This window comes from Carettochelys insculpta, chromosome 15 (genome assembly GCF_033958435.1).
Source record: "Carettochelys insculpta isolate YL-2023 chromosome 15, ASM3395843v1, whole genome shotgun sequence".
Taxonomy (NCBI): domain Eukaryota; kingdom Metazoa; phylum Chordata; order Testudines; family Carettochelyidae; genus Carettochelys; species Carettochelys insculpta.
This window is the reverse complement of record NC_134151.1, coordinates 2,481,100-2,504,015: the sequence shown is the minus strand read 5'-3', so window position 1 is coordinate 2,504,015 and position 22,916 is coordinate 2,481,100. Positions and strand designations below refer to the sequence as shown.

General features: G+C 54.4%; 1 protein-coding gene across 1 annotated transcript; it reads right to left on the bottom strand.

Moving 5' to 3' along the window:
• Positions 1–8,505: 8,505 nt before the first annotated feature.
• On the bottom strand, positions 8,506–21,258 carry HBEGF (heparin binding EGF like growth factor). The gene is made up of 6 exons (XM_075009868.1): positions 21,100–21,258; positions 20,782–20,967; positions 16,634–16,811; positions 11,720–11,875; positions 11,193–11,285; positions 8,506–9,726 (listed from the first exon to the last, which is right to left on the bottom strand). Exons 1-5 carry the CDS (start codon positions 21,140–21,142, stop codon positions 11,213–11,215), a joined length of 636 nt encoding a protein of 211 aa, XP_074865969.1. The 5' UTR covers positions 21,143–21,258; the 3' UTR covers positions 8,506–9,726; positions 11,193–11,212.
• Positions 21,259–22,916: the final 1,658 nt, after the last annotated feature.

Sequence of the window (22,916 nt, the reverse complement as noted above, 5' to 3'; positions counted from 1 at the left end):
TTAATTCCTGGGGCATTGCCCTTTCATGAAGTGTGGGCTGTGATCACACACAGGACTGTTACTCCTGATGAAACTGAAGCCCAGAGACGCAAAGGGTCACACACTGAATTAGTGTCCTGGCCGCTAATAAGCCACAGCCGTCCTGACTCCCACCCTACTGCTCCAGGCGCTGCTTCCTGCCTGGCTTCTCAATTTGCCGGTTTCAGCAGGAAATGCTGCGGCTGGTGACACACAGGGACTTTTACTGTATTTCTGGGCCTGCCGGCAAGCGTGGGGCTATGCAGCATGGAGGTGGGGGCAGGCGGGAGTCTGCATTCCTGGAGGCCTCAGTCTGCATAGCTTTCACAAAGCATATACGCTTGGCAGGCTCCCCTCGTATTCAGCTCCTGCGCTGGCAGCCAGAGAGCGGGTGGGCGTCATGCAGACTGGAGGGGCTGAGGAAGCAGGGGGGCTCGAACCCAGGCAAGCCAGGAGCAGCCAGGCAAGGCAATCGGGCAAGGCTGGCACTGTATCAGCTCCTGCGACCAAGAACCTGGTGCTCTGGCCCAAGGTGCACGCCGGCACCTGTAGCGGTCCCTCCACCCGCCGGCAGCTGTCGGGTGGCTCCATGTGCCACGGCCGGCGGGACATTCCAGAGCAGGGCTGGCTGCCACACAGCCCGATCTGCAAGAGGCCAACCCGGGGCTTGGTCACCATGGGAACCAGCCTCCCCACGGAAAGGTCACATATCTGGTGCGGCTGTAATTGGGGCCCCTCCAGCGCTGGAACATTTCCCCCATTCGGACGCCACCGGCCCATGTGCCAAGGACGCCCAGAGAAAAGCTGTAATGAGGGTAGCTCCCGGGAGCCCGCCCTGAGCCAGCTGGTGTCGTGGGCCTGGCCTCTGCTCCCCGGGCTGAGCTCCCTCCTGGAGACAATGCCGGCACAGAGCAGGCAGCTGAGGTCAGGGTGTGGAGGCGACCCACATGAGTGAGGCGTCCGGTTTCTCCCTGGCAGCTGCAGCAAGGAGGGGGCATGGAGACCCTCTGACAGCTCCGCTGTCAAACATAGAGCCGAGGTAGCCGGGCATCGGCAGCACGTCCTGCCCAACCGCTGCCTCCGCCCGTTCCCGTACGGCCTCGGCACAGTGACGCTGGCAGAATGCGGGAGTCTTAGCGCAGCCTAAGAGAGTCGGGGGAATTCAGTGGGGTCTGGGCATGACCCCACTGCACCTGTATGGCCTTGGTCTGAATAGAGGGTTCTTAACTGGCTTATGCATTACAAGGGCAATTTCCCCACCTTTGCTATTTTCAGGAATGAGATGCCTCCAACTTAATTCCTTTCATTAACTGGTCCCACTAGTGACGGGTGACTCCCTCCCCCTGCCCCGCCCCCAGTTATTGCTATATGAACACGGGACTCCTTTGCCCCCACTCCACTGTCATCTGAAGAAGTGGGTTTTCCCCTGAAAGCTCATGACCTAACAAAGGTGGGTCGTCTCTGAGGTGTCACTGCTGGGTTTGTTTTTCCTATGCACCTGTCCATAGGAGGGGCTGAGAGGCACCACAAGGACATATGTTTAGGTCACCTGATGCTGGGACCTATCCTGGTCTTTATACTTTTCCAGTGAGGGTGAGAAAATTTTCTACTGAACGTAAAGGATCCCCATCTTGGGCAAAATCCATATGAAGACAGGAAACCAGACAATAGGGGTGGCTGCCAGAGGTCGGGCCACCCTGCTTATCGCACAAGATAACTGGTAGAAACAGCTAAGACTGGCCAGGGACAACGCTCAAACCCAGACTGGGAGGCTTTCCAGCCTGTGGGAACTCTTGTTAGGGCCAGGTATTGGATGTGACAAGGTTCTTAGTGCTGTTGGCTTAGCACACTTTTTGCTTAGTAACTTATTTTGCTCTGCGTGCTATTACTTGCAGCCAACGTTCCCTGCCAGCTGAGCGCTCGGGGGATCACCCAGGAGAGTATCAGATGCCACTCAGATGATCTGCAAAGCTCCCACAGCCAGCAACGTGTGTTTCTATGGGTGGTGCACATATGAGCATGCCTCAGTGCACACAACAAAATGTATTCCACACACGGGTGGAAAAAAACTAGAGGGAGCGTTGCTTGCAACCACTTGTAGTCTACTTTTTATACTTATTGCAATCCCTTTGGCTTGTTAATAAACCCAGTGTAAATCATTGTTATGGGGGGCGGGGGAAGAGCAGCTATGCATCCCTCTCTTCGCATAAGGACAGACAACAGGAGCTTGCGCTGTGTAAAATTTTATATAGAATAAGATGGATTTATCTGGGATTCTGGTCCCATAGAGTCTGGGCAAGTCCCTTTCACAGAGCTGCCCCCGCAGTTGATCTGATCTCAGTATTTGTATTACAAAGCCGTGGGCTGTGACCCCCATCCCTGTGCCAATTCTGGAGGAGGGTGGAGACTCTGACTCAGCAGGCCAAAGAGTTAAGGGGCACCCACGAGGGCAGGAAACTTAGCTCAGGGGTATTTCAGTCCCTCCAGTGACAGTCTCAAGGGGATCTACGTGGCCGAACGTGTCCGTACTAGGGAGGAGGAGACTTCCACCGTCCACATGCAGACTTGACCTTCTGAGGTTTTGTCTGCTGATGACCCGTGATGACAATGAGGCCAGGTCAAAACCCTCCAAACCATAGCAAGACTGACGACACTTTTCACGGAGGCTCCTTGAATTGGGCAAAAGGGTGTGATGAGCATGAAACCCCAAGACCATTCAGTGTAAAGCATGGCTAACCTGCCAGAGCCCATCTTGGAGTTGAGGGATCACCAATAAGCTTGTCAGCACTTGTCGTTTGTTTATTATTATTAAACTTTTTTCTGCATTGTTTTAACCTTAAAAAGAAACCATGCTTGCTTAGGAAGAATTGCAAGATAGCACCAGATTAGGATCCTGCAAGTTCTACAGAACCTGCTGCTGAAATAGCAAGAGTGGGTGGGAAGGGGATTTAAAAAAAAAGTCCCAGAAAGCACTGTGCCACGTGCTAGGTTTATAACGTGGGCAATTATGCTCCGTACCAGCTTTGAGGAGAGACCTGGAGCAGGCCTGCTTCAGCTGATTGGCTTTTGTCAGGAATAACATAGCCACGTCAGGGAACTGGTCATCCTGAAAATACCTCACTCAGGCTAGGATGGAGAGACGTGGCCCTCCACCCATGAGAGGCGACAGCCAGGACGCTAGAGTGGGGTTTACCGGCCCACTGAGGGGAAACACAGGGTCAGTATGCACTGCTCTCCTTACAGATAAATGGATGAATCAGACAGACGGACAGCAGTTAGTAAACTGGGGTGCTGAGGAATGGTGGAAATAGTAACTATTCCCCTGTTAGCCATCTGCATCTGACACCCACAAACACCCTTCCAAGTGCTCCTGTACCTCTGCACAGCTCCCCACAACCTTGTACTGTCTCCGTCTTCCATGCGCAGTAACCACTGCGAGGTGCTCTGTGGCCAAGCCCAGGGCCAGGGCTGCCTGAAGCAGCGGTCCAGGTGGTCTGGCATCCCTTCGTCCGCCATCCAAATTCCCTCTCCAAAGGTGAAAGAAGAATGAATGGGCAGGTACGGTTCAGCAAGCTCCCCATTGTTCTCAAATCATCACTGATTGCTTCTGCTGATAGGTGCTAGCTGGCCAGCTTTGGGGAGCAGAGCTGTTGCCCAGATAGCCACATTTCGGGCCAGCAAACTTCCCACCTTCTGCTCAGCTGTGGACACAGTTCAGTCCTCATTCTGGACACAGCAGAGTGGTACATTCATTCTCCAGCCACAGGCTGTGACTACTGCCTTCACTCTGCATGGGCTGCAGCTAACAATCATTGGTGGCAGCCATTAACTGGGGCTGGGTTTGCCTCGTGGAAAGCGGCTCCATTGCCTGTTACTAAGGCTTGGCGCCATTCATTATGCCTGTCACCCACTGCAAACATTAACATAAAAATTCCAGCTGTCTGCAGAAAGATGTCCTGTCAGCTTCCCACCCTGCCAAACACGGAGCTCTTGGCCCTGCGAAGGCTTGCCAGAGAATTTGTCTGGTGAAGGAAAAGTGGACAGGAGGTGGCTCAACGTGGTCAGCTAGGGAATCCCAGGAATGCCCCACAATGACCATGCACTGAGCTGCTGCAGTGACTGTGGGTAGAGGTATGACTCACTCCGAGGAAAGGCTGAGAGAGGCAGGAGCAGGCTTCTGGAGGGACTGCGAGGTCAGTAATATGGGAATGTCGACCAGACCATGCAAGGCCAAGGAGACTGAAGGATTTGGACAGCAGACTCCAAAGTGCAGGCTTTACACAAAGGGAACCAAAGCTGTGTGGAGTAATCCTGAGTCCAGAGAAGGCAGTGGAAAAACCCATCCCTGGTGTCAGGCTTCCCACAGAGTTGGAATTACTTCTAATATGCAATTCTCCTCTTCCAGTCAAAATGAGCCTGCTCTGCTGGCTTCCTGTTCAGCTGGAGGGTACAAAGCTCAGGTGCTATATAGGGGGCCTCGAATCAATAGAGAAGCACCTGAATGTGTAAATCCTCTTAAATTACATTGGTCCAAAGTCCATGTAAGGAATGTGGCAGCAGGAACACAATGCTGCTGAAGGCTGGGAGGAATTGTCGCCCAGAGATTATTTTCTTAAGAATGCAAAGGTGTGCATGTGAGAGACCTCTCAGGCAAAGCCTAATGGGTAGCAAGTAAGCCATGAGATTCTGTCTAATGTAAACACGTTGTAAAATCACAATTTATGCTGACACTCAGTGTGGGAGTTGTGGGATCTCACCAATGCTCTGGGTTGTTGTGGGGGGACAGGGCAGTCACCATAGCTGTGTAAGACATTGATTACACAGGGCTCCCTGGTTTAAAGTATTGTAAGAAAGGGAGGCGTAGTAATGGAGTCAGTTTGTTGAGTGCTTTGATCCTGTCTATACTTTGGTCATCTAGTTATAAAACTGGCTTGATTAGTTCTCCCTATCTGTTGAAAGATAGAGCTGTATACTAGGGTTTTTGTGAAACTCCCTACTGGAGCTATTAAGAGCTGAAATCACAGGGTTCTGCCTCAGGGTGATCCCCAGCAGATGCTGGCAGGAGCAGTAGCGGGTGGATGACAGCGACTGGCTAGTAAGGGAGCAGCAGTAGACAACGGTGACCAGTGGGTGGCCAGTAGGAGGGGTGGTGGATGACAGTGACCGGTGGGGAGCCAGTACAGGAGCAGCGGACAACGGCGACCGGCGGGCAGCCGGTAGGAGGAGCGTTGGATGATGGCGACCGGCCAGTCGCTGGTAGGAGGAGCAGCGGACGGTGCGACTGGCAGACCAGCCGGTGGCAGGTAGGAGGAGTAGCCAGTGAGCAGCAGGTGGCAGTCAGTGGGATGCTGCAGACAAGTGAACAGCTAGTACTGCCCTGGTGATGTATCTGTGGGCTCTGGGTGTGGGACTGCACTGCGAGGGGAACACCCTGTAACTGTGTGTGGGGGAAAGGGCAAAGAGCCCCAGCAAGAGACTTGGTTCTATAGCGTCTGGGGATGGTATCTTGTAAGAGGGGTTTGTCTCTCTTTTGCTTAGATATATGGCATCTGTCACCGTAAACTTGGGGTAGGTTAGTAGTAGTAGCATCCTTCAGTCAACGTAGACTATGGATTGCGCCCTTCGTAGTTCATTTGGGATCATCATTTGCAGCGTCGACTGTGACTGCGAAGGCCCACACGAGAGTTGCATGTGTAGTGGGTGTCTGGCAGGTCTTTGCTGTGCTTTCTGTGGGCTCGCTTCTCCTCTGCTAGCTGTCTGATCCTCATCTCACCCTTCTGAAGGCCCTTGTGTAGTTCCTGCCTCCATCTGCTGCGGTCGTCCGCTAGTTCTTCCCAGCTGTCCAGCTCGATGTCTACCTCTCTGAGGTCTCTCTTGCAGACATCTTTGTAGCACAACTGGGGGCGTCCGGGAGGTCTTTTGCCAGAGGTTAGCTCGCCATACAGGATGTCTTTTGGAATCCTTCTATCATTCATCCTGTGGACGTGGCCAAGCCAGCGGAGCCACCGCTGCCTGAGGAGGGTGTGCATGGCTGGGATTCCAGCTTGCTCAAGGACGGCGGTGCTGGACACTCTCTGTCCTTCCATGATATTCCAAGGATGCGCCTGAGGCAGCGCAAGTGGAAGACGTTCAGCCTCTTTTCCTGGTGGGCATACAGGGTCCAAGACTCGCTGCCATAAAGGAGGGTGCTGAGGATGCAGGCTCTGTAGACTTGCATTTTGGTGTGGGTGTACAACTTGATGTTATTCCACACTCTCTCGCTGAGTCTGGACAGAGTTGTGGCTGCTTTTCTGATCCTCCTATTTAGCCCAGACTCCAATGACAGGGTGTCAGTGATGGTGGACCTGAGGTAAACGAACTTGTGGATGACCTTTAACGTATGGGCGGGGTGTAGGTTATTGTCATTAAATAAGCTGTTTCTATCTTAGACTCTGTGCTTGCGAGGGGGTGGGGGGAGAACTGCCTTACAGGCACCCAGCAAGTGGGTTGAGATTGTCCCAGGCCACTGTGTGGGAGCTCGAGCCGGTTGGTTGTATCCTTGACAGGAACCCCTAGGAGCTGAACACGGCCCTTCTGGCAGGCACCTGGCATTAATAGAAGGGTTACATCCAGGACTTCACAGCCAGCACCAAAATATCCCATTAAACTAAGGAATGTCATTGGTATCGGTTCACATGAAGCATCTTTAGAAAGACGTGCCAAGAACATCTGGGATTCGTGGCTTTTAATTGACATCGAGCTTTTATTTCTATAGCTGGCAAGTTCTAAGTTGCTAGGGGCTTAACATTGTGTCACTTTTTACAATAGCCTTCTAACCTCCCTCCCCCCTCCTGCCGCCAACTTTGCTTCTGACCTGATTTTAGTGGTTCTTGAGAACTGCTTGAGATTGCACTATCGCGTCACACTCCCGCCAAACCTGCCATGGGCATAAACATGTTAGCGTTTAGTGAGAGATCAGCTGCAAGGATCTTGTCTTGAAGCAGAAGCAGCAGCTAGATGGCAATCAGCATAATGTGATTGCAAGGACAGATATGTCATGAGCTGCAGAAGTGAGCCTTTGCATGACCGGTGCAAATGCTTTTAAGGGCTAGTAAATCCTTGACTCGTAGAACAGGAAGGGACTCGAGAGGTCATGAAGTCCACCCACTGTTCCTTGTCCTGTCCTCAGAGATTAAAGAGAACAATTTTTCTTCCTCTTGCTCATAACAACCTTTTATATACTTGAAAACAAAGTTATGGCCCCTCCTCAGTCTTCTCCAGACTCAGAAAAACCTGTTTTTATTATCTTCTCTCACAGGTCGTATTTTCTAGAGCTTAAATAATTTTTCTTGCTCTTCTCTGGACTTTCTGATTTGTCCACATGTTTCCTGCAATGTGGTACCCTGAGCTGGACACAACACTCCAGTTGGGGCCTAATCAGTGCTGTGTGGCATGGAAGACACGCTGTCACGTCCAGCTTACGCTACTGCTAATAAATCCCAGAACGCTTGCTTTTCTCTGCTGCTTCACGCTGAGGGCTTGTGATTCCCCCATGACCCCAGATCCTTTTCTGCAGCACTCCTACCTAGGCAGTCAGTTCCCATTTTGTGCATGTACAACTGATTGTTCCTTCTTTTATGCAGTACGTCATGCTTCTTCTTACTGACTTACTTCCTATTCGTGTCTGACCATTTTCCCAGTATTTGCAGCTCATTTGGAATTTTAACCCTACCCTCCAAAGCACTTGCAGCCCCTTCTGGCTTGTTGTTCTCAAACTCTGAGTGTCCTCTGTATGCCCTTATCTAAATAATTGATGAAGATATGGAACAGAACCAGGCCGGGAAGTATCACATTTGATATTTCCTCTCAGCTTGACCATGAACCACTGATATCTACTCTTTGGGAACAGTTTTCCACTCTTGCACCCAACCTATAGCAGGTCCACCCCGGTTGTAATATTATGGGAATGTCATCCGAGATAGGCTCAAAAGCCTTACTAAAGTCAAGATATACCACACCTACCACTTCCCTGCATCCACAAGGTTTGTTACCTTGTCAAAAAAAACCTATTAGGTTGATTTGGCACAATTAGTTCTTCACAAATCCATTCTGCTTATTACTCATCTTTGAAGTGTTTGCAAATTGATTACTTGATTATTTGCTCCCTTTTCTTTCTGGTTACAGAAGTGAAGCTGACAGGTCTGTAATTCCTCCAGTTGTCTCTTACAGATTGTTTTCTAGTTCTGGCAAATTTAGTGCCAAGGACAAACCTTGATTAGTGCCAAGCTGAGCCCCCACATGTGGAAAGGGGTGTACTGACGTAGACACTCCAATCTGGAAGGGAGCTCTTGTGGCTTAATGCCACCAGACAGCCCCCTAGAGCAAAGGAGATTTGCTGTGGAAAACCAGCCCACTTTCTCTCTTAGACACTCCCTGCTCCTGTCTGTCCATCATCACCTGGCATCAGGAGGCTTCCCAGCATAGGGCTCAATCAACAGGAGACACAAGTGAGTTTGGGTAATTTTTATTTTGATTGTAACATCTGAACCAGCTCTGGAAGCACAGCACGTAACAACAGGAAGGTGCTCACTGCAGCCTCTGAAATCTGCCATGCAGAAGACCTCAATGTGGGGACAATAGGATTCTTCATGAGGGAAGAGCAACCATAAGAGACGGCCTAAGGGTCCTGATCGCCAAGCAGAGCCTACCTTGAGACCGTTCCCCACATGGTTGTCTCCTGCACCTCTGGTGTTTGACCTGGCTTTGATTTTGAGTCAACTCCTCCTTCTTCCAACGGCAGAGGCTGAAGTAAGCCCCAGATGAGTTTGGATTTAAGCAACGGAAATGTTTGGACACAACGGGACTGACCTTGCTGACCATTTGCCCCCAAACATATAACTTCCCATTAACTGCTGTGTCTTAGCCAGAAGGGAGAAAGAAGCAAAGAAAGCTGGTCTTTGTCTCACATTGTTCATATTTTTCCCCAGCATACGGCATGGACACTCGTTAGTAAGGACACCTCATTTCACATCCATCATATTAAAATGTTCTGACTCCTTTTCCGATCATCATTAAGTAACATCTAAGCACTTGTAACAAAGCATTAGTCATTAGACCATTAGGCTGCTCTTTAAAAAGTGAGGGCCAGTCCTGCTGTGGGAAGTCAAGACAAACCTCCTGCAGAGGAGCTCCACACTTCAGGATTGGCCCCGGAATAAATACTATGTACAGTATATCTAAAATAAATATATAATTTAACATGAAAAATATCCTGTTAAATAATTTCCCTCTGCAGCCCCAGCTAAGAAAGCCGCAGTCCATCTCGGCGGAGGCAAAGTCTTTCACAGTTAGTTCCTCGGCATGCGTTTGAAGGATCCAGATTTGGTGGGTTTGAGTTACTCTCCTGGCCCTAGCAAAGCTCTAAAGCTAAGCTCCAGGTCTTCATGCTTAGCAGCAGCCTCTCAGCTGAGACCCCTCCAGGAATTCCACTGCTTACTGGAAACCATCTGGGAGGAAGGTGTCTTCCCTGACAACGTCGTCTCCCATTCCAGATCAGGTTGGCCCATTGTGACGCAATCCCCTGACACAACTTCTGCCCCTGCAAAGAGGCCCCCTTCCACTCCAGCAAACTCCCCTTTGGTTTCTCAACATGTCCAGTAAACAGAGTCTGAAGTTGCTGTGTCTGGATCCTGGGCGGGCGGAGGGGAGAGACGCTTCACCACTGAATCCCTGAAACACAACACAAGGCTGGGTCATTTCACGTGGCTTGGGCCTTGTGCAAGGCAACGTGCGTTGGGGGAGGATGCAAATCCTCACAGGACACCCTGCAACGATGCGCTGATTCAGGCAGACGCTTACGTCCAGGCACGCTACCTGGGACCATGCCCGAGTTCCATAAACTTGGGCACGTGCTCAATTGCTTTCCTGAATCAGAGCCAGAATAGGGGCGCCATTCATCCGGATGTGCAGGATTCTGAGCTCCCCCTTCCCTCACTGGAGCCACTCTGAGCTGGCAGGATCAGGGACACAGGCAGGTATTAATCATGTCTCATCTCAGGAATGAATTGCCTGCGGCTCCCACCAATTCCCATGTGAGCGGTGCCAGGATCAGATCCAACCACCTATATTTCAGATCCCAGAGCACTCTTGAAGTGTAGGAGGTGCACTGGGGGCCCCAAGGCAGAGCATTCCCAGAGGTGGCACCCCCACCCCAGAGCTCCCATCGGCAGAGTTCAGCCGAACCCCAGACACCCCTTTCCTGCCCTAGAACGACACGTAGGAATTCACCCACCAGGGGGATGTGACGTTTTCCTGAGTTAAACCTGGAAGCGTGTCCGAAGTCGGCATTCAGACCAATGGAGGGGGCATTTCCCCTTCCAAGGGCCTGCCTGCCGCTGACACGCAGCCACCTCTAGGGTGAAACACAGCCTTGATCTCCAGTGCACCACTGGAAGAAGCCCAGGCCCAAGTGGAATGCACTGTCCCAGGGGCTGAGGAAGGGAGTAAGGAAGGATGATAGCGTAAGAAGAGGAGGACAAGTGGGAGTGAAGAGGAAGAGATTTTTTTAGGGTGTGATTTAAACAAGGATGACGACTCAGGGGGTCGGAGGAAGGGAAAGAATCCCAGAGAGCTGGAGAGGAACAAGTGAAAAACACAGTCCCCAGTTGTGGCTGACCAGAGGGGTGAGCCAGGGAGTCAGGTGGCTCTGGGGTCAGAGAGGCAGAGCAGAGGGAGTGGGTGTGGGGACCCTCTGAGCAGGGACTGGAGCAGGCTGGAAAGGGAGAGGCATAGGGGAGCATTAGCCAGAGAGCGACTGGGCAGAGCGAGACAACCTTGGCCTTTGGACGCTCCAGAGCGATTCGGAGCTGGCCTCAGGCAGGGAGCCAGAGGTGGACCCAGGGTGATCTGTTCCCTTTAGATCTATGGCAGGGACAGAGGCCTGAATCAGAGAATTGGGGCTTGTTCCCCATCAGGGCTCAGGCAACAGGCGCAGGCTATTGAGATCCTTAGTCAATGACAGAGTGAGCGAGAGAACAGGCCTGGCCGGGTGTGACGGAACAGCTGCACAGCCCATCAACAGCCATGCCCATTAACTGCACCTCATGCTGCCCAGGGGCCTGGCCCAGCAGGGACACCTGCAGCCTGGCAGAAGGAAGGCCGCCCCGCCCCGCCCCAGAGCCATGCCGGAGCCTTACCTTGCAGGCCCCCAGTGCCGTCAGTGGTTGCCGGTGATTCCCAACTTAATTTTCTCTTCATTTTCTACATCATAAACCCCTCTTTTGTGACACCTGCGAACGCAAGCGGACAGACGTTCACTAGCCCGCCCTGGCAAGGCCCCGCTACAGCCCCAAGCCCATGCACCAGCAGCCATATGGGGCCAGCTCTAGTCTCAACTTGGCCATGTGACACACCATCCACACTCCGTCTCAGTCCCTCCCTTGGGGCAAGACTCAGGCGGCTGGGGATCTTGGATCTCTGGAGGAAAACCGCAGCCTGTCCTCGGGTGTGAACGCCACTGCCAGGGAGTCCCACGCGCAAAGGCCCCGAGCCCCGGGAACACCCCCAGTGATGTCATTTCACCCACACCGGGATAAGGATCAGGCGGGTGCAGCTCCTGCACCGGGATCACACGGAGCCTCCGCCGAGCGGCAGGGTAGGTCTGGGATTCCCGCGCTCCGTTCCCACGACCGGCGTGGGGCAGCCCCCGCCGCCGCCCCCTCACCTGAGCAGCAGCAAAGCAGCGATGATGACAAGACACAGAGACGAGAGCACCACTGCGACGACGGCCAATGCCGTGGTGTGGTCGTAACTGGTGGAGGGGTTTTCCACTGGCAGCGTGAGGCCGTGGCATCGCTCGCCGTGGTAACCCGGCTGGCATCTGGAGGGGGAAAGGGGGACAGCTCAAAAGAGAGGAGCAACAGGGAACTCCAGGATCGCCTTTGGAACGGTTTGACGGCCCGTCGCACCCCATGTCCCGGGGCACCTCCCTCCCTCCCTCTCCTGGCTCCCAGGACACTAGCCAGCCTCCTCCTTGCCAGGGAGACTCCGCCCAAACGCCCTCGGCACTGCGATCCTTCAGGCCTGGCGTTGCTGGCCTCAGCTGTACCTCTGCAGGGCTGTCGTCTCCGCCCAGGGACAGGGCCCAGTGTCCCTGGCAGATCCCAGTATCGTTATGGCTTTCCAATGCCCCCCCAGCCCAGCCCAGCCCCCTACACAGCCCAGGGTGGGAATCCCCACTGTGAACCAAAGATGGGGTTCCCTGGACTGCCTGGGTCCCCTGAAAATGGATTCACCCTTCTGCCTGAATATACGAGGCTCCAGGCAGCTGGTCACACTGCAGTCTTCCCCAGGGGACTACGGAAACCAAGGATCTCTGGGGACATTTGAGATCCCATAGCATTTTCAGAGACCTTGCTCCAAAGCATCCTGCTGCCGTGCAGGGTGCTGCGCGCCCTTTGGCTCCCATGTTCCTCCCCAGAGCTGGCCGCATTTCACTGGCGAGTATGACACAGGGATCATTTAGTGCTACGTAACATAAGAAGTGTCACAACAGCTACCCCATGTGTGCTGGGGATCCCAGCTCCACCCAGTTCTGTTTGTCTGCCCTGAACTGTACTCACTCCCCTCCGCCCTCCAGTGCTTAGGAACAGGTGAGGGGAGGTGAGATTAGCAGGGAGGCAGGCTGAAGAGATGGGGGCCTCATCCACCCTAACCCCGAGGATCAGAGTCACCCCAGATCCCCTTAGACACCGGCTGAGTGGAGGCCATTCAAATAGGAACTAAACTCAGCATCAACCTCTGTGCAGCGATTCTATCAGCACTGCTGGGCCTCAGAGCTCAGCTCTCAGACAGCCCTCTGCAGCTCCCAGAGCTCGGAAGTCCCATTTAAGGAAGCCCAGAACAGGTCTGGCAGAGGAAAGAGATCTGAATGGGGACCTTTCTCAAACCGGAGCACAGGAATGCTCGTGAGACATGAGCCGCCTTGGCCAGGTAATTATTCATGTAGCAGAAATAAGATCAGCATCAGAGCCAGGAGGCTAATTACCCACATGCCCCTTGCAGCCAGTCAAAGGAGAATCACGTAAACAACTTAATATACTCCCCTGCCCCCGAGCCTGGCCCCTGGCCAAGGCCCAGAGAGGGCAGAGCCTCCTGCCAAACATGTGGGCACATTCCAGACATCAAGATCAAGTGTCCCATGTTTAGAACGAGCCCCATTAAATCCAGCACACGCCACGTGTCAGTGTCAGTGTCAGCTTCGCCCTCCAATGCTCAGGTTACACCAAAGCCAGAACCACAGCAACCTCCCAGCCCTCTGCAGAAGTAGGTGCTGCTGGTGCCTTCAGGGTACACCACGACGTGTGACATCGGCCTCTCCTCCCAACAAACGCAGCAGGCAAAGGAACCTCTACGGGGGGTGCTGGATACCAGCCACCACACCCAAGAACCTTGGACTCCTTTAGGTCTTATTTAAAGGCACAAGCGGTGGCCTTGGTGAGCCAACGTGGAGCCTCTGCTCATGTTGGGGTGGGGTAGGGGAAACTGAGGCAGGAGAGAGCTGCTAGGGAACCTAGTCCATGGGCACTGGACCTTCTGATTGGTAGAGTTTGCCTCCGGGTGCAGGGGCCTGGAGGAGTGAAGCTTCACCCACCACACCCCTCCTTCCTGAACTGCCCCAAGGCCTGGTCACCACCAGATACACCAGTCAAGGAAGAGCATCTCCAGCAGGGTCCCTCAGGGGTTCAGCCTGATGCCTGGCCACCGAGACTCCATCCCCGAAGCGCTGCTGCAAAGAGGGGTCATCGAGCTCAGCAGCAGCCTGGGCTGTGAGGAGCTCAGGACTCTGGCAGCAGAAGCCGCTCCCATGCTGGTGGGAGTGAGCGTCATGTTTCAGGAGGCGGCTGCTCATGCGGCGTTAGGAATTCCCCAGCTGCAGCTTCAGGGCTGAGAACTCAGAGGCTCAGAGGCTCACACGAGCACCCGCTGATCTCGAGGGCCCCACGTTTCCAAGGGCCAGGCAGCCACACCTGACATGAGCCAAGGCTCGGCAAGACCCATGGCCAGGCAAGGGTAGGTGAGGGGACTGGTTACAGAAGACAAAGCCTCCCACAGCCTCTGGCTTGGATGCTGCCCACCTCAGCTGGGGCCAAAACTCTGCACCATCGGGTCAGCATTCGGGGGAGGTGGACGAGAAAGGGGCTGTGAGGTTCAAGCCATTCTGCAGCGGGCCAGCACCCACCTTGCAACAAACTCTCACTGGCGTCAGCCGTCCCCCTTGTGCAGTGGGCGTGGGCAACGGATACCCCAGACTCCCTGACGATGAGGGCAGAGGGAGCCCACTGGCTTCTGAAAGAGTTGCCAGCTCCTCAGAGGAAGGCACCCAGGAGAGGCAAAGAATGATTCATTAACAGCAGCCCCAGGAAGCAGCCCCAGTGCGCCCCTGGCAGGCTGCCATGCACCGTGTCTTTCAAACTGTTGAAGTAGCCAGAGCTGAAGACAATCAGACACCAAATTCTCCTTCCACTCACAAGATTTGCACCAGTGCAATGAGTTGGAGGCAGACAGGCCTGTCTCATTTGATGAGGCGGGTAAGAGATTTATTTCCCCTTTCCAGCCCTCAAGCTCCACACAGCTGCAGAATAGCAGAACCCTGCACTAGACAGTCTAGGATAACGGCCCTGCAGAGAGCTCTGAAGAGAGAGACCAGTGATAGAGAAGACAATCCACTGCATCTCCATGGTGAGGTAGTGCCAGGCAAGCCCAAGTGACCGCCCAGTATAAAAAGGATGTGGATTTGCTGGAGCAGGTTCAGCGAAGGGCAACAAAAATGATTAAGGGTCTGGAGCACAAGACCTATGAGGAGAGGCTGAGGGATTTGTGCTTGTTTAGTTTACAGAAGAGAAGACTTAGAGGTGATTTAATAGCAGCCTTCAACTTCCTGACGGGGAGCTCTAAAACAGAGGGTGAGAAACTGTTCTCAGTGGTGTCAGATGGCAGAACAAGGAGCAATGGTCTGAAGTTGAAGAGGGGGAGGTGTAGGTTAGATATTAGGAAAAACTACTTCACCAGGCGGGTGGTGAAGCAGTGGAATGCGTTGCCTAGAGAGGTGGTGGATACTCCATCCCTAGAGGGTTTTAAGTCCTGGCTGGACAAGGTCCTGGCTGGGATGACTTAGTAGGGGTTGATCCTGCTTGTAGCAGGGGGCTGGACTAGATGACCTCCTGAGGTCCCTTCCAGCCCTAAGATTCTGTGACCATGAACTCTAGCGCAGAAGGAGAATTTGAAGCACTCACAACAAAGAGCAGGGAGGGATAGCTCAGTGGTTAGGGCATTGGCCTTGTAAACCTAGGGCTGCGAGCTCAAGCCTTGAGAGGGCCTTTCATGGTTCTGGGGCAGGTTATATTCTCAAAAAGTGTCAGGAATTGTGAAAGGTCATGCAGTGGACAAGACTCACTGACCTTTCAAGGTGCTGTCTGGCTCTGAGATATGATACGTATATCTCCATGCTTCACAGAGCATCTTAACAAAGAGAACCCCAGGAAGCAGAGAGGGGTGAACACAGTCACATCCACCCCATCTCCCCCCCAGCCAGTACAAAATCCTGCCTCACAGTGTATGCTTCAGGGCTTCCACCACCTCGCTTTGGGAAACTACTCCCTAGCTTACCAGCTCTCACTGCTAGATCGTGTGGCTGTGACCTGAGCCTGATGCAGATTTAAGTCTTGTGCTTTGAAGACATTATTCAAGAGTGAGTTCCTAGGGTGAGAAGAACATGCCATCTCTCCGCCTAGTCAGAGCCTCCCAGGGCCAAGTGGGTCCTTCCAGCTTCTCAGTTTAACATGACTCTTCATTTATCCCCTCTGACCATCAGCAGAGCTGCTACCTGAATGATACATGTGGGACGTGAGGTATATGGGCCCCTGGAGATTGTGGCCACTCTTGAACATGCTCCTGAGTTTAGGCACCTCTCTGGCTGGGTGCCCAACTTGAGATGTCTGCGGCCAGATTTTCGGAAGGGCTCAACCCCCTTCTCCCAGAACCTGACTTTCAGGTGCAGAACATCTCAGCTCCTCTGGGCCTCAGCTGGAGATGCGAAGAGGAGCAGCACTTCTGAAACAGGTTCCTAAAGTCAGTGCCCATTTCCAAAGGTGTGACTGCAATGGGCTACCAAGTGCCCTATGACAGACAAACACACAACAAAAGGAAGTTGTGCCATATTGACTTCCTGAAGGCTAAACTCAGGCCCCACAGAGTTTCCTGAGGCATCCCCAATTATCAGACCATGGGGCAATTCAATGGAAGGCTGCTAACGGTGATAAAGGCCCAGGTCCAGAATGGCATCTCCTTTAACAAGACCCAGCAGAGTCCAGGGTCGATCACAGGGTGTCGAGGCAACACAAAACCCCACAAAGCACATGGCGCACATGACTGGTCCCCTCACAGAGTCAGAGCTCTGCACATCCGCAGCTATCTTGTTCACTGTGTTTGCAGATCACAGATCAGAAATTTTGTATCTGCACAAGGCTCTATGAATATGAACTAAAAATATCTCCCGCATTCTTCCTGTGTGTGGTTTAGAGAATTCAAGGAACAATGACTAAGGTTTCCCCAGGACAGAGATAGGCTGCTAACTTACATGCAAGATGGTGTTTTCTCCCTTCTAATGTATTTGCATTCTCCATGAATACAGAAGTCCTTGTACTTTCGCAGACAGGGGTCTCTCTTCTTCCCCTGGCCTTTCCCCTTCCTTCTTTTCTTCCCATTCCCTTCTTTTCTGGGAGTAACTGGACTTTCTGGATTGGACAAGAAGGCAACTGGAAGACAATTTTAAAAGAACAACAGCAGTTAACTTGACCGAAGCCGACACAGCGTTTTGTCAGACATCTGCCTCTGTGCTAGCATCGCTGAAAAGCTATCTGCCCCCAGCCAGGGGGTTCACCATTTGTGCAGATTCCAACCAATCTCATGGCATTTATTATTCCTAATGGAGATAATGGAACAAGTTAATGCAACTTCAGAGACAAAAACCAGGAAAATGCATGGCTCCCATTTTGCTATTGTATGCACTGGTTTCCACGGAACACAGAAGATTGCTAATTAAGTCTTTTTCTACCCTTTATTTCTCTGATCAGCCTGATTTTTAGTAAGAGGCTATTCTCGGTTCTAATCAAGCTCATTTTCCTGGGGCTTGCACACAGGATGCATGTGGCTTTACGGGGAACACTTTGGGACCCAAATGTAGGTCTTCTGAAAACAAGCTGATGGAGATGCAAACGTTCTCAGGAAATCTGTCATTTTTTGATTCCAGCTGAAAAAGTTTTTAAAGTCAAACACCTTCTCCCCCGCCCCCGTCCCCCAGCCCTGCTTGCGAATAAATCTGAGGTCAACCAGAGCACTAGGGAATCCCAAGGCTCCCCACAGATTTAAAGTGACTCTGAGCAGGCCGTTCTCACTGTGCAAGGTAAATTGCAAAGAGCTTGATCCTCCCAGGTGCTGAGCACCATGAATTCTGCGGGACTTCAGGGGGAGCGTACAAAGCTAATGCCATGTAGGACGCATTCAGCATGCCTCACTGGCTCGGGAATCTGTGGTGGTGTCAGTGACACAGCTAAGGAATCTTTGCCTGGTGCCACTGTCACTCTGCATCCAAACATCACGCTGCAACGTGACGCCGGCTTTCAGGGCTAGAAAATCATGTCATAATCTGCTACGTCCCCCCAGCCAGGCCTGGAGGAAGCAAGAGTCCTCTCTGAAACTGGGGACAGCCCCAGACACCACCGGACATGTAGCAATCAACAGGATGATGCAGTTGCAAAAGAGGCTAATATGATTTTGGTCTGTATTAACAGACATGTTGGACGTCAGAAGAGGGAAGGAGTCGTCCCACTCAGCCAGACGACCGCACCCGGTTCTGGGCATGGCACTTTCCAGGGCAGCGGTGGAGTCTCCATCACGGGAGGTTTTTAGAACCAGGCTGGACAAACGCCTGTCAGGGACGGTCTGGGTTTCCTTGGTCCTCACTCAGTGACTGAGGTCCCTTCCAGCCCCACATTTCTATGATTATGAGCCAGGTTCCAATATGCTCCCGCATGTGGTTCAGCCTCCACCAGGGTCAGAGAAACAAAAGTGGGAGCTCCCCAGAGCATTGCAGGAGCTGTGCAAATTCCCACTTCACGAAGGAGCCGAGAGAGGCACCAAAACACACAGGAACGGCATGTGTCTGATGACAGTGCCGCTAGCTTATCTCCCGGCTGCAGGCACGGGGACTTGCGGGCCAGAGGGTCACTATCGCGGGGAAGAGGGAAAGACACTCCTAACCCCACCATGGTGCCTTCACATTTCCTTGCTCGCCTCCAGCTGCCAGCCGCCCCCAGGACCTTGCACCTCTGATCCCTTTGTTAGCAGGGCAGAAATCCAGGGAAGCCTGCAGGTGTGGGACAGAGTCTGACAGGCCTGGCGCTCCCCTCTCAGTAGCAGGGCTCAGCAGCAGCCTGACAGGCAGCAGAAGTGGGAAGGGGGTAGGACAAGCCAAGAGCAGGAAAGGATGGCACAGACCTCTGAGCACAGAGAGCACTGTCTGCAGCCGTTCAGGGACAGCTCCCTTCCCTGGGTTCGAGTGCCACGGCAGCTCAGGGCTTCAGGAAAGCCAGGGTTTAAAGGAGGGGCTTCCAGGCCCAGGAAGACCTGGTGGCCCCCTGGAAAGCTGTCTCAGCACATCCACTCTGGCCACCCGTCCTCTAACAGTTTCACGAGCCCCTTAGTCTGCCCTAGCTAAGAGAGGCGACGCTCAGCCGACGTCATTCGGTGCTGCGTGCGTGTCGAGAAGCTGACGGAGGACAAGGGCGTGCAGGGAGCTGGATGAACTCTGTTTTAGACGTTAATACACCTTCACCCTTGCAATCACTGGCTGCTTTTCAGGGCCCCCTGAGAAGCAGTGCCCTAGGGAGCATGGGGGAGGCGAGAGCTGGTGGCCACAGCTCCCTGGAGTTCTAGGATCACATGCAAGTGTTTCGCTCTTCACTGAGCCTCTTCTCAGAGCTGATGCCTCAGAGGCCTGTCAGCTCACCCATGCTAGGGCAAGTCCCCCCTCACCCTTCCAAGCGCTCACGGTGGCCTTAGGAAAGAGGAACTCCCCCCCACCCCAAAAGGACCAGAAGACATGTGGCCAAATGGCAAAGGGCATCTCAGGGAGGGTGGGTGTGAGTGGGGAGGACTGTGAGAACCAGCGGTGGGATAGAGTCCTTGGAGAGAGGCTGTCTCCCAGGCCTGGCGCCCCCTCTGGCCAGCAGGGGTTCAGCACAACAGAGAACAGGCAGGTAGGGAGGAGAGAGAGAGAGTTAAAGGTAGTGGGGAGGCCCGGGAGGGAGAAAGAGGATGAGTCTCCCCAGCCCCTGGTGCTGCACATCACAGATGGAGAGGAACCATGACAAGACCGGAAAGGGAACAAATACCACAGAGCCCAACAGGCGAGGGGTGGGGGGTGCGTGGGCACCAGGCGAGTGACATCAGTGCAGTGACATCAGTAACACCAGGTTGGAATTTGTCCCTGGGTCAAATCCTGGCCATGCCCAAGCTACCGCCCCCACTCCCACTGCATTCAACAGTGCCAGAGCTTTGCCCCAAGAAACCAGAGCGCTCAGCACACCAAAGGTGGCCCCCCAGCTCAGTGACTAAGCCCCGGTTGGTATGAGGTGTGTGGGCAGTGAGGAGTGACTCACAGGTGCTGACCACCGCAGAAAGGGTGGCATGCAATAATCTCAACTGACTGCATCCACAGGGGAGATCCCAGCTGATGTAATACAGAGAGCTAAAGGGGTGGGCTTTTGGGGACAAGCAAATAGGGAATGCCAAATCTGATAGATTTCGGGGAGGGGGCGCAGAACACCTGGGGAACTGATCTCCTTTGTCTACCGAATGACATGGGGGGTCTAAGCCACTTCCATAGAGCCCTGCGGGGGGCCATGTAACCCACACACCTAGGTGTGGTTCGCTGTCCCATGTAGTGGTACCCAGCCGGCTTCACCGAGACAGAAGGTGTGTCCTCCGCCAGGAGCCATCTGGCCTTTAGCTCAAGCTGCAGAGGCCCCAGGTTCAAGTCTGCCTGGGGGCAAGTACATCCGCTCTCATCCAGACCAGGCGCTTTCCTCCAAGTCCCGCTCTAGGCATGGTTCGGGGACAGGTCTCTGGCCTGCGGCGCACAGAGCCGACTAGAAGATGACCCCAATGCTCCCTTCTGGCCTTGGACTCTGTGCAGCTCTTCAGGGCTGGGGAACTTACCCAGGAGAGGGGCGAGGACGTGGCCAGCAGAAGGGTTACAGGACCCCACCCCGGGTGGCAAGGGGCTGGTGCCGGCCGGGTAAGCAGCAGGTAGGGGGCAGCGCGGGGCGCTCCCGCCGGGGAGCCGGGGCCCGGGCACTGGCGCAGGCAAAGCAAAGCAGGCAGGAGTTTCCCTGGGCACAGCCCGGTTCCCCTCCCCCGCCGGCCGGGCTCTGCACACGTCAGGCACAACCGCAGGGGGCTCGCCCGGGGCCCACCCCGCTCCGCCGCCGGCGGGCTCCCAAGCGCGGCGCCCGGCCCCTGGCGAGCCACGTGCTCCGCTCCGCTCCCCTGAAGCGCCCCCCGCCACACGCCGCAAGTTTAGCGCCCGGCTGCGCGGGACTCCGCGGCTGCTCCCCGGGGCTCCCCCGCAGCCTGGGCCCCGGCCCCGGCCCTTACCCAGGGGACGCCGGAGAGCCCCGGATCTCCCGCCCGGCGGCCCCCCAGGGACCCGGCCCGCGCACGCACCTCTCGGCATCTCCACGAAAAGCTCCTCCGCCGAGACACCGCTGCCGTCCGCGGGGCGCTGCTCCTCCGGCCCCGGCCCCGGCCCGCTCCGCAGCAGCCGGGCGATGGAGCGGCCGCCGCTGGCCTCGGGGGATCCCGGCCCCCGCAGTATCTCCAGCGCGGCGCCGGGCGCGGCCGCGGAACACCCTGCGGACAGAGAGCGCAGCTGCTGAGCGGACAGCGCCGAGCACCCCGGGCGGCCCGGCCCGGCCCGGCCTCCGGCGCCGCACACCCGCAGCGCGGGCAGCGGGCGGGGAACCAGCGTGGCCCGCTCCTCACCTGCAGCCAGCAGGACGCCGAGAGCCACGAGCAGCCGCTTCATGTCGCTCCCCGCCGAGCTCGCCTGGGGCGCCGCTGGACTCGCCGGGCGCACACGTGGTCCGCTCGCCGCGGGAGCGCGGTGCTCTGCTCTGCCCGGGCCCGGCCGCCAGGGGTAGAGGCAGGGGGGTGGGGCCAGGCTGCTGGCACCCCGCCCCCGCGGCCGGGGCAGCGGGCGGAGCCGGGCGGGATCTGCGGCCGGCCTGGGAGGGGGACTCAGGGCCCCTGGCGGGGAGGGCGCTGGTGCCAGGCGGGGGATCCGCAAGGCCGGGGCGGAGGAGGGGAGTTAGGCCACGAGCGGGTGGGGAGAGCGGGCGGGGCGGGCTCGGGAGCCAAGCGGCTGCCCCATTGGAAACAAGTGACCTTGAGCCTGGAGAAGGCAGCGAGGGCCGCAGAAGTGTGTGTGTGTGGGGGGGGTGTTAAGCACTTTCCATCTGAGGACAAGTATTGCGGGGGGGGCGAGTTAGTCTGTGTCTTCAAAACCAGCCGGGAGTCCTGGGGCACCTTGTAGAGGAACAAGTGCCAGAGGGGGAGCCCTGTTCGTCTGCAGCTCCGAGAACTACAAGAAGTCCTGGGGCACCTTATAGAGTAACAGATATTTTGGAGCATCAGCGTTCGTGGGCAAAGACCCACTTCATCAGATGCATTGGGGGGGGCTTCAGAGGGGTGTTTAAAGAGGGGGGGTCCCAGTAAGGGGGTGGCCAGAGCTGAGAAGGTCTATTCAGCAAGGTGGAAATGGCCCAGTATCAATAGCACTTATCAAAAGAGGCAAAAACAAGTCAGATCAGATGGGGGATATGAGCCATAGTCAGAGTCTAATGAGGAGAGCTTAACACCCAGGGCAGAGAAGCTGCCTTTGTAAGCTGCAAGCCACTCCCAGTCTCTGTTTAATCCTTGGTTAATGGAGTCAAATTTGCTAATAAATTGCAGCTCAGAGATTTCTCTCTCCATTTGATTTCTGAAGTTTCTTAGTTTCAGGACTGCTCCCCTTAAATCTGCTACTGAGTGTCCAGGGAGATTGAAGTGTTCCCCCAATCACCACTCCTGATGTCTGATTTATGCCCATTTATTCTTTTACAGAGAGACTGTCCAGTTTGGCCAATGTAAATTGCCGTGGGGCACTGCTGGCACATATTATATTAGTAGATGTGCAGGTAAAGGAGCCCCTGATGTTTTGAAGCATAAGCTTTCGTGGGAAGAGACCTGCTTCCTCAGACGAAGCGGGTCTTTGCCCACAAAAGCTGATGCTCCAAAATGTCTGTTCTTCTCTAAGGTGCCACAGGACTTGTTGTTGTTTTTGAAGATACAGACTAACATAGCTCCCTCTGTGATACTTGTCAGCCCAGAGTGGTTCATCCTGGAAAACTGTTGACTAAAGATGGATATGAATCCTGGATGGTTGGAGACGGTGAATAAGGAAGCATCGTTTGCACCTCCACATAACACAAGAAACAGGGGGCACCCAATGAAATTAACAAGCAACAAGTTTCAAAGAAACACAAGGAAACACTTTGTCCCACAACGCAGCCGGTTGGTGGAACTTGTTGCCATGGGATGTTGTGAAGGCCAAAAGCCAAGAATGTCACTAAACCCCTAACGGCTGGACCTGGTCATCAAGAGGATGGATCGCTCAATGATCTACTCATTCTCTCCAGAGCACCTGGCACTGGCACTATCCACAGACGGGATACTGGGCTATTGGTCTAACTCAGTATGGCCATGTTTGTGTGCGATAGTAGCCATTCCTTCCACCTTCCCTTCCTGGTATGGGGTGGACT

Bases quoted from the DNA above. Each gene is read 5' to 3' on its own strand.
- HBEGF (XM_075009868.1), bottom strand. From the start codon at position 21,142: ATGAAGCGGCTGCTCGTGGCTCTCGGCGTCCTGCTGGCTGCAG. The intron at 11,876-16,633 runs GTAAGTTAGCAG...TTCCCCCTCCAG, and splicing joins GAGAAAACACCATCTTGCAT to ATGCCAGCCGGGTTACCACG. The intron at 11,286-11,719 runs GTGAGGGGGCGG...TTGCGTTCGCAG, and splicing joins GCTGCTTTGCTGCTGCTCAG to GTGTCACAAAAGAGGGGTTT.